Source organism: Pelobates fuscus, chromosome 10 (assembly GCF_036172605.1).
Source record: "Pelobates fuscus isolate aPelFus1 chromosome 10, aPelFus1.pri, whole genome shotgun sequence".
Classification (NCBI taxonomy): Eukaryota; Metazoa; Chordata; class Amphibia; order Anura; family Pelobatidae; genus Pelobates; species Pelobates fuscus.
Window position 1 is genome coordinate 115,652,916 of NC_086326.1, and position 11,832 is coordinate 115,664,747.

General features: G+C 38.7%; 1 protein-coding gene across 1 annotated transcript in view; it reads left to right on the forward strand.

Moving 5' to 3' along the window:
- The window catches only part of LOC134575636 (V-type proton ATPase 116 kDa subunit a 3-like), a 37,975-nt gene extending 26,352 nt beyond the window's left edge, over positions 1-11,623 (forward strand). The window contains exons 15-20 of the mRNA XM_063434975.1: positions 123-336; positions 4,980-5,105; positions 6,075-6,197; positions 9,777-9,894; positions 11,127-11,298; positions 11,432-11,623. Coding sequence (XP_063291045.1) covers positions 123-336; positions 4,980-5,105; positions 6,075-6,197; positions 9,777-9,894; positions 11,127-11,298; positions 11,432-11,507 — 829 coding nt within the window. The 3' untranslated portion in view covers positions 11,508-11,623. The remainder of the gene's footprint in view (positions 1-122; positions 337-4,979; positions 5,106-6,074; positions 6,198-9,776; positions 9,895-11,126; positions 11,299-11,431) is intronic.
- Positions 11,624-11,832: the final 209 nt, after the last annotated feature.

An 11,832-nucleotide genomic window follows, 5' to 3' on the forward strand; every position in this document is an offset into this window, starting at 1 on the left:
AGAATTAACATTTTCTTAAATATATTTAAATCTTTAGACTTGGAAAATATTGTCTCCTATTTTGATGTGCACATAATTTTCCTGTTGAACATTTGTGTATTTTTATTTATTTTTGTATGCAGTCACCTCAAACAAATATATCGGATTTTTGTTGTGTCTCTACCGGAGCTGCTGTTCCTGCTTTGTCTTTTTGGGTACCTGGTATTTATGGTTGTGTATAAGTGGTTGGTGTGGACGGTGGTAGATGCAAAAGAAGCCCCAAGTATCCTCATACACTTCATTGACATGTTCCTGTTTACTAAAAGCAGTGTAAATATCTATCTTTACGAAGGACAGGTAAGCGTTAATAGCATTGGCCTTTATTATTTTGGGGGGGTTGTTGTGGCGAGGGCGAAACATTTAAAATGATTTTTCAACATATAAAAATTTAAAAATATATTAAAATCTTCATAATATGAAATCCTTTGAAAAGCGTATCCAAAAATATTAAATCAAGGCCATTATCAGGTTAATGCCGATTGTAATACTAGCAACTATGGTATAAAAACATATGAAATCTCAGTTTAGATTAAAGGGTCACCAAAACAACTTTTATTTTAAAGAAGCAGTTTTGGCGTCTGCAGTCTCACTGCTCAATTATCTGCCATTTAACACAAGAGGCTATTAACTTTTCCTCCTTAATGACTGTAAAAACAGTCCCAGAACATGACCAGCCATCCTCTTATCCACATCTACACAAATTTCTAGTGTCTTGTGCACATGGTCAATGTTACATATTGCATCAATGCGTTAAACCCTTACCAGACTTTCTCAAGTTGAACAGGTTGTGCCTCATCACTAACTTTATAGATGTCCTTTTACTATAAAGGTACCGTACCAAGGAAATCACATCATGTAAAAAGCACAGAACACACATGAAAATTTACTTGCCAAATGGGAAACTGTAGTATCATAGTTGGCTATTGAATGGAAAGTGTGTAATATCATAAAACTATTTAAATGCATGGGTTTTAAAAGTCCTAAATAATCCTGGGACGATTTTGAATAAGTCCAAGTTGTAGTCCTCACAAATGGAAAGTTGCCTTTTCTCTCACAGGACAGGTTTCCTTGAAAAGGTTAAAAAATAAAATGCAGTCTCCACCCTTCCTAACCTTTATAAAGGGCAACTCCACCCTGACCTCCTCCCCAGTGTCTGCCTGTCGTAAGGACAGACCGGTCAAGAAGCAGAGTTCTCTGCTTGTCCTTGAAAGAATAGGTTAGTCCACTCACGTTTTGACCAGACGTGATGAGGTCCTGAGGGGGGCTGCAGCTCCCAGAGCACTCTGTCTGGCTTTTGTGAAGGATTGCTTGGCCTGTGAGCTTGTTCTTCTTTTGTTACAGGCTAAGGAACGCGTGCCCAGTTTCTGTGTTCCACTCTAACTCTTTTATCACAACTGCCCAATCCGCACCGGGTGCTGGAAGAGGCTTGGATGTGTCTGTAAACTTAAGACTATTTCCAGAGTTGAGATATTCACCGAGGAAAAAGCTTTGCCATGCGCGTGCTAGTTTAAAAAAGCCTGGGTTTTCTATAAATTCTTGGTGAACACACACCGATTACAGTGTTTACAATAACAAGAAATGGGACTGTGCACACAGGTTGTGATTCAGTATTTCACCATGTGGATGTTCTTTTTCTGTTTTGCTGGATGATTTCCACATATGTACAGCCTAACTGCCTATGTGTCTTCAGTGTTCAGACCTCTACAGTTTGTATTTTATTGCTTTTAACACACAGTAAGATATTTTAAGGTATTGTTTTAGTTAATGCACTAGTGAGTTTTGTAAGGTATATTCACAATAGGTGTATCTGAATTGTCTAATTAGGGATATTATTCCCACAGTTACAATCACAACAATTTTATATACTGCCAACATATCCTGCACTGCTGTTCAATATATTAAAAAAAAAAACTAATAATTCTGACAAAACACATTTGGCATATGAGAACAGGACAAGACTGCCCTGCCAATACAAGCTTACAATTGGAAAAGGTTCTGGATACTCTTTGAGGGGAAGAAAGGGAAACGCCTACAGTTTTACCATAAACATTGGTGTTTATGTTGCAGTTATTCTAAATCACTTTTTTTTTTATTTATTTTTATTTGGGATACAAAACTGGAAAATGTCCTATTGTAGAACATTAAAAAAGGCATTTAAAATAATACTCTGATAACCGTAAAAATATCAGTGTCCCTAAATACCTGCACTGCTACAGTATTGCTGCCGTACTAGATTAAACAGAAGGTATTCTATAATACCTGCATTGCAATAATCAGAATTCATAAAGTATTGTGCAAGTGATCGAACTTCCTGTTAATCTGTAAAATGGACCAGCAATACACAACCAAAAACAAAACCTAAACAAGTAAGAAAAAGACTTTTAATAAACCACAATACCCTAGTTCTTCATTTAAAGCAATAGGGATTAATGTCTTCAAAATATAGATCCCATGCATTTCTTGTCTGAACAGTTTACAAATCCTTCCTAGTACACATTCTAAAACTTATTTTAAATGTCAAAATTATTCTCGGATAATATAATTTTTGGGAGTAGGCTCAACTACTGTCATATTTCCTGAAAAACATGAGTAATACCAGTTAAAAAAAAAAATGTTTACTCTATAAATAAAACTTGTACTGCGATTTCTATGTACCTTCCTAAATGGCCATAGGAAATATATTTTATAAAGCAGGCTGGTATAGAGGAAAAGATTTAACAACTTGATCAACATTCCAAGTCGTGTGGTTTTGTATATAGTTTTTGGTTTTTACCTTATGTACATTCGTTTTGAGAGACATGAGGGCTTGCAAAGGCTGCAGACAACGGGTCTGCAGCTTTTCCAAGTTATTTTTTTTTCATATAACCATATGGAAACATGCAGAAAAAAATATGGGCATATTTTCTTTGGGTTAAATCTACTAAAGTGTAAAAAAAAATCAAAAAAAAAATCAAGTGTTCCTTTAATCACAGAACAAATTATCTTAATTGAGACTGTTACAGTAATGTTATAATACACATTTTACAGTGTAAGATGATGCACATTTATTGTGATCTTTGTAAGGTACAACAATTTTGTATCACTGGAAAGTTAGTAAATAAGAGGATGAACTGTTTAAGTTGGCTGGCCGTATTCTGGGGACATGTTTCCTTTTTAAGCAACTGAGGTTTAAAAAGACTTGTACACAGAAGACTGTCAACTAAACAGTGTATTGTAATTATTCCCTTATGCTATTTTCATTGATGTCCTTTTGAGTAACACTGTAACGGATCGCCTGGCACACCGAATGGGTACCTCCGTTACAGGATGCTCCTAGCACTCTGGCAGACACCACAATCACCGAACCGAAGAAGCATATAAATCCTCTCAAGCCTCTGAATGCTGTAGACAGTTGAATAGGAAACCATATGAATAGGTTTACACTCCTAGCAGTCAAACTGGAACAGCATACAATAAATCCTCCCCCAAGAATGAGACGACTTCACTTTGAGGGTTAAAACAGGAACTCCCTGTACTGGCACATACAGCCTCTTTTATTCACAATCCACAAAACATAGTACTGCCCACAGGGTTTTGCAGAACAACCAATAAACACATTACAACACATACAATGCACGTACAGCAGCCAATCAGACACAATGGGACAATAGAAACACACCCAGCATATTCCTCCCTTCTGCTTAGGAGATAATTGAGTCAATTACTGTATCTACTCAATTATCTCCAAGCTGAAAAGTTACACTTTATATACATTTTTATAACTTTGTGAGTTAACATCGTACATACATAAAACTTATATTATTTTAACCAGTATAACTTGGGGACAAACATATCCAAAATTCACTTGAATAGGTTCAGGGTTTTAACGGTTAGGTCGAAGGCCTTTGTTTTCACTTGCAAGCATGGCTTTTCCTGTCCAAACCAGTTCCCATTGGTTTGGCAGTGTCCCTGGGACAACACCCTGCTGGGGAACAATGGATCCTGGGGAGGGGAAGAGTGGGAACTGTGGGGAGGGGAAGTGTCCAAAAAGTTTCAGTATGTCCATACACTGCTTTTAAAAGGCCAGCACAGTACAATAAAAGTCCATTCACTGTGCTTAAAGGGCCAGTAGCCGCACCATAAAATACAATATGCCCAAATATTGCATTCAAAAGTACAACTTTACCAGGGGCCATAGTCAGAAGGTAGGAGGCGGGCAGCCAGGCCTCTCCAATGCCCAGTGGCGAGGCGGGTTCCGCCACAAACACTTTAAAGCTATTTAGTATGGGCTTAATAAATTAAAGGGATATTCTGTGCTCCAAAACCATTAAATCTTTAATGTAGTGGTTTAGATGCACAGACCCTGTTCCTTTACTCTGACAATGTAAAACCTGTTTTATAGTTGGCCAAGAACTTGCCTCTCGTGACTGTCAGACTAACAGTCACTGGAGGCACTTCCTTATGAAGATCTTTGAAAATCTAAGGTCTTTATTTTCTATGTCAAGACATGGAACACAGCTAATGCTTTAGTGTTGGATTCAGTGTTACTCTGAAAATCATTGGATTAGCTGAGCATGGTGATTGTAGTGCGTGTGCTGTAGGTCCAGATTGCCTCTATTTGAGAAGCATTTGATTAGACCTGATATAAGGATGACTTTGTCATCAGGCTGCTGTGAGGATGAGGTCCTGGGATAAAGGTGAATTTTTACTGCAGATTTTTTTTAACTAGTATATTTGTAACATTGTTGTTCATTTTAAACAGTGACATCTCATTTGTTTTTATATTTTATTTTAGATTTGGTCTGTTTAATCAGCGTATTGATAATTAACATTTATACATATAGAGCCAACAGATTCCACAGCACTTTATAATGTATGTATTGTATCTTTTGAGATTGTACTTTCTATTCACTGTCTAACCTATTGTATTGTAAAGATGTTTCCTTCTTCTATACTTTCAGCAAGTTGTGCAGCTTGTTCTGGTTGTAGTTGCTGTGGTGTGCATCCCTGTTCTTCTTCTAGGAGATCCCATTTGTCTCTATATTCAACATAAGAGGAAGAAACGCCATAGTCTGCGATTGAACCAGGTTTGTGGCAATCTCCATGCCATTTGAATTTCTGACCATTGCAATTAGCTTATGCATGTATAGCGGTACTTACCTGGGTTGTGGTCCTCTGCGCGTCTTGATCACTGCTTTCTGAGCGGGCCACCCGATTGTGAGCAATTAAGAGCGTTGTGAACACTTTCTTTTATAAAAAAAAAAATATATATACAATGGGAGCCTGAAGTAGTTTCTGACTCCCATTGGTCTGCATCATTCCTACACATTTCTACACTTATTATTCATGCATGCACATTTTGGGGGCGCAGGCATGAAGTGGACCAATCACAAGTTACTGTTGGGGTATTTAAACCTCCATAGCCCTATACCTGACCTTGGCTCGTTACTGACTACGCTTTTTCTTGTCCAACATTAAGTTAACACAAACATGTATTCCTGACCCTATAGTGTTACAACCACCATTTAGATGGCTTCCCCCCTTAAAAGTCAATAAAATGTACCTTCTTTTCGATTCTGGCCCCGCCCCCATCCGCCTCTTTGCTGACATCATAATTTTATGATTTCAAGCAATCCAAAGTATTGAATTGGTGAAAATCGGAAAGGAGGAAAAACCGTAGCGGGACCAAACGCCGGCTTGGCCAATTCAGCATCTCCATGCAGAGCGTTAAGACTCTGAACGGCACTGCCCCAGGAAGCTACTCTAGTAGCCATCTAAGGAGTGGCCACTGGAGGTTTTCCTAAGGGGCAATGTAAACACTGCCTTTTTTTTCTGAAAAGGCCATGTTTACATAAGAATGCCTGCAGGGAATTATTATACTCACCAGAACAACTACATTAAGCTGTAAAGGTGTCCCTTTAAGTCTGGCCATTTTAAGTCCTGGTTATGTTATTTCCTGTCTCGTTCCTTGCTGTTCTGAATACTGCACATTGGGGTATTACATTGTGACAGCAAGAAATCTCTCCATTTTCTGTTTTTGTTTTTCCTGTCTTAAGCATGCAGAAAATGATGGCGACAATGGACCTCTACTAGTGGAAGATCCCTCTCAAGCTGAAAGTGAAGAACATGAGGAAAATCCCAAAAATATGGCCAAAGACGCAAAGGCTCACGGTGAAGAGGTTAGTGTCTCTTATAAATTGCTAATGCTTCGGCTATTCAAGGTTTCTTAAATTATCTTTCAACTTTTTTTTTTTTTTGACCATCTTTATTTTATATATATTTTCAGTACAAAACATTAATGCAGGCATTATAGTAAAACAGAGATGTGATGGGTGCTAAATATCCTCAGGTCAGAGAACGTATGTGAACAGGCTATGACAAGCATCGTTGAGTATGCATTTGCATACAGGGGTATAGCGGGTTTACAGGAGTAAGACCATTTTGATACAGAATGTGCATTTCTTACAGTAATGGAAAATAAGGGAACTATATAAACATACAATCTCTAGGAATGTCTTGGAGCGTTATTGTGCAGAAAGCATGTATAGAAAAGGATGAAACTGCAAGGTCTGGTCCTGTAGAATATGTACAGCAGGTTGTAACCTAAACAGGGGCAGTCAGGTTCTGGGTCATCGAGCCTGGAACATTTAAGGAGTCTAACTGCTACGTTGTAGGTCTGTCTTGGGTGGGGAAATGCCCCGTAGCTTGCGTACACCTATTGTATGTGCGTGGCTTCTTCCTGACTAGGTTAATTTGGTAAGAGGTTCCGTCTAGTGTAGCGTCTACTCTGTGTGATGTACTTAGAGGGAGGGAGTGGCGAAGGGAAAAGGGGAGAGAAGGGGGAGGGGGCCTGTGGCCACTGACTATCTGTTAGTGTAATCCCCATGTCCCTTTCCCAGGCAGACATGTAGGCCATCGGTTTCGGTTTAGTGGCTGTTAGGAGTAAGTTGTAGAGGATTGTTATACTGTGGCTTAGGTGAACCCTAGTAGCGCATAAGCTCTCTAGTGCGGTGATGTCTCTGTGTAATAGGTGCGTGCGTGGTATGGAGTTGAAATGTTGCACTATTTGGTGATAGCAGTATTTCTGAAGTCCCGTGGGGGTTCCTTCTCCTAGTAGCGCGGCGATGGTTTTGAGGGTATGACCGTCTGACCATTGACTGAAATATATCCAGTCTGAGTCTGTAAATCCTTTCAGGTCCGACTGTGTTAGTCCCTCTGCAAACTCTGGGTTGTGTGTGATTGGAGCCATGCTTGATGGGATAGAAGAAATTTGTAGCATTCTTCAAACCGAGCACCAGATTTGTAGTGTTACACTAATTAAAGGGTGTTTGCGGGCGGCCGCATTTGTCAGTGGGTCGTTCAGCCAATGCAGGGAGGGCGCCATTCATCTGGGCTTTATCCAGTGGTATCCATTGTTTGAGTGTCCCTCGCATGCCAGTCGTAAGAGGTGGGTTGCCCTATAATACGTCTGGGAAGGTACACCCCACCCAGGCATCTTGGCATGGTCACGTGTGTCAGTCTTATTCTAGGTGAGCATCCCTTCCACACGAACCGCATCAAGGTAGAGCCTATGGATTGGAAAAAGGCTCTCGGCAGTATTATCGGGATTGTTTGAGTATTCTGGGTAATAGATTCATTTTTATGGCATTGATCTGACCAAACCAGGAGCTGTACAGACCATCACTTTTTTTTAAGTCAACCTGTAGTGTCTGCAGTAGGGGCGTGAAGTCTGTGGAATCGTTGGTGATAACGCTTCGGATTTGTCAAAGTTCAATTTAAGATTTGCTAGTTTACCATACGTGCCGAAGGCCTTCAAGAGATTCGGTAGAGAGACCATGGGTGCCTCCAGGAAGAAGAGCAGGTAGTCAGCGTATGCCGCGACCTTATGCGTCAATCCTCTGTATGTGAACCCCGTGTATGCCCCCGTCCCATCTGACTGCCTCAAGAAAGGGCTCCAGCGAGAGGGCAAACAGGAGTAGGGACAGGGGGCACCCCTGGCAAGTTCCGTTGTGAAATGGTGGGATAGTTCTCCAGTGATCCGTATTGGTGCGCTGGGTTCCATAATGATCTTTCAACTTTTACTCTATAATAAAAAGATTGCTTAAGGCAAACATCTTGTTGAGATTGACAAGCAAGGTGATGAGTAGCCATCGTGCGTTTGAATCTGAGAATGTAGCGTTAATCACCTCATCCTGTCTGATTCTAGCATCAGAGCTGATGCAACAGGACTCTGTAAATGCAATTGCTCCTACCTGTGTTATAACTCAATCCGGGACCTGGTAATAGGCGAGGAATGCAACTAATATTGCACTGGAAAGGTTAGCTTTGCAATGATCACTGTCATACTTGTGTTGTGTATCTCTTGAACTCTTGTCATATTTGGTGCACCAGCCAGTTTTCAGTTATTGGCCAAGGTGAAAATTACATGATTTATGTAACAAAGGTTCCTTACAAATTATTAGTGTGGTCCTAGTTTGGCATTATAAACTTTTTATATGAAGAATTTCCACTTGAAAGGTAATGGATTAAATGGCATAAAGGAACATAAGGAACTTCTAATGTTATCTTCCTTTAAAATATAGGCTTCAACATGAGCAATATTTTTTTTAAGTAGTCCAAAGATGGTATATGGTCCCTGCCAGGCTCTCAAAAAATGTATTCCACTCAAGTGAATCAATGCTGGAGATATCAAAGTCCATCAGGTTCTCCTGTACATATCTGGTGGGACTGTCCTAAACATTTCTTTCTTAAAGGGGATTTAGAGCAACAGATCAGAGATCTTTTCGGTATACAATATAGGCTGACCTCTCAGGCTTTGCTATTCCACATTGATCTCCCATCATGTGATAAACACAAATATATATTTTTGCAGCAGCAAAAGTCTGCTTAGCCAGATATTGGAGAAATTCAGCTATTCCAACATGGGCTGAAATACAAACACAAATAAACTTTTAATGTGATGCAGAACAGCATTTTTTTTTAATAGGGATACAAAGTCAACTCGGATATATAAGAATAATTGGGACCCTTGGATACAATATCGTAATCAAGTTTCACCCTGTGAGCTTGAGTATAAACTACAGAAAACAAACCCTCCCACTCGCCCACCGGCAGAAATTATTAGCTTTAAACTAAATTTTATTTTTTTACATTTTTTTTTTGTTCTGTTTCAATACATCCCTAGATGTACTTACGACAAAAGAAATGTTATACCCTTAAGTTAAGTGATTTGATGTGACTCTCCATTCTATTCCTGAATTACTGTTTATTTCTTTTTTTTTTTTTTTTTGGAGATCATGAACTGCATATTAACAATGACTATTACTACAGTAATGTCTTTGGGGGCTTTGTATATCTGTACACCATTTATATGTTTTATAAATCTGTAGAAAACCTAAATAAAGATATCTATCCTATCTATCTCTAAAAGTGTGTGTATATAATATATAGGCTTCAATTTAATAAGCTTTCCAAATGATTTATCAAAAAACATTCCAATAATAATGTTGACTTCTCTAGCTAAATCATTTTGGAAAATTCTTCTAACCGTATTGAATCGTCTGGAAAGTTTTTATTAAAAGAAGGCCATAATCCTTTAAATGATCAGACTTTATTTGTTTTTTTAGAGCATCCAACATTCTACTCCAAAAAAAAGTAATACAATATAAACTTTTTTTTTATTCTACATGTGTACAGATGAATTAGCACTGTTCCACCATTTGTACATATACATTGTTAAGCCGTATTTCTCTTTACAGTTTGACGCTTCAGAGGTGTTCATGCATCAGATGATTCACACCATTGAGTACTGTTTGGGCTGCATCTCTAATACTGCATCTTACCTACGGCTTTGGGCTCTAAGCCTGGCACATGCACGTAAATATCAAAAATTTAATCTTTTTTCTTAACCTTCAAGTTAGGAGTTTATGATTTGAATGGTAGTGCAATGCTGATTTCTCTCCCCCACCCCCTTCTCACCCATCGCTTATACTATGGCATTTCAATGTGAACAAAAAAATACATAATCTAAAATCCTGTAGGGCAATGAGAGAGACAGATACTACTCAGACTTCAGCTTACACACCATATATTTATTTATTACTTGCTTCGAGTTTTCACAACTTTTTGGGGTTTTTACAATTGTGAGAATATAGACCCTTGCAATATGTATAAGATTTTGTGATCCAAATGTCAGCGGGATTATCCACTCATTTTAATGAGTAAAATGGTGCAAAAAGAAGCATAGGTTACTGGCTATTAACGTGAGGGGTAACCTACAGTTTAAGACCTGTGTTTTGCATACATTTTCCATGGATTTCATATACATTCCTGTAAAACTATTGGGCAATACTTAATAAATGATATCCCTATTTAGTGTGCTTCTACTTAATGGGACACTGTAGGCATTGTAACTGCTTTATCTCATTGAAGTGGTTATATTGTCTGGAATCCCCTAGTTCTATTTACTGCTATACCGTTTTAAATGTTGTACTGCTAAATAATCGTCCCGAGCATCCTGTACGATCTGTGCTGCTGGGGCTAAAGAGGAAGCAGTAATAGTAATGGGTAGCGGTAATTGGCTGAGCATTTCAGCTGACTGCTTTTAGCCTATCACCGCGTACATTGCTGGCATGGATTTGTATGGCTAGAAGGAAGTGCGTAAATCTGTTTTGAACATACCACAAATAGTGCTGGGGGTGACCAGGGACACCTTTTTATTTAGAGTTGAAGGGGCATGCATCATCTATAGATTTAGTGCCAGGTTTTCTCCAGTGTCTGTAGAAATTCCTACTTGCAAACAGATCAGTGCAGTTGTTTGTTCGGGTAAGCAGCTCTGTAAACCAAAATGTTTGTGTACACCTATAATGTCCTCATTTAAGATTAAAAAATGATATCCAAACAAAGCATGTGCCCTACTACTTGCAACATATACCTACCCATAGAGCTTTCTGTACGCACTGCCTTATTTAGCCCAGGCAAACTAGGCAAAAAATGCCGCCCCAAACTCTGCTCGGACGTCCCCCCCGTCATTTAGATTTATTTTGGACAGGTTTATAAAAGCAATAGAGAATCTGCCTCTTATTTTTTCATTGTCCATTATTTCTCAGAGCTTTCAGAGGTCCTGTGGAATATGGTTATGCGCATTGGCTTTTCAAATGTGAGTTACGTATGGAGCATTGTTATTTTCGTTATCTTCACATTCTTCGCTGTCCTGACAGTTGCTATCCTCCTCATCATGGAGGGACTCTCAGCATTTTTACATGCTCTGCGTCTGCACTGGTAAGTTCTTGGAAAATCACATTAGGCCTGTGTGACAAAGCATATATGATTTGGTATTTTTCTCCTTAATGCAGCTTGTTTTTATTTAAACACTTTTTTTTTTTTTTTTTCTTTTTTCTTTACTTCTCTGCAGGGTGGAGTTCCAAAACAAGTTTTACACTGGAGCAGGATACAAGCTCACACCTTTCCACTTTGATTCATTCTATTGACCTTTTTAAAAATATATTCTAGAATTGTGGGTTAGGGGCAAACGGTACTGTTTATGTACACCGTTTAAATCTGTGATAGTCTTCACAATGCAAAATAAACTGCTTTTAAGACTTCATTCTGATACGGTGCTATTAAATGTGTGTATCTTAAGGTACACTTTGGATAGCTAATGGTTTTGTTTCAGCTAAATGATTGCATCAACCTAAAGTCAAGTCTGTTGCTATCCACCTTCTTCTTCTCTGATGTATACATACAAGTTTTGTTTGTTTGATCTCATTTTACAAGAGACAGTACAACATGATATATTGGGAATATGAGAGTCGG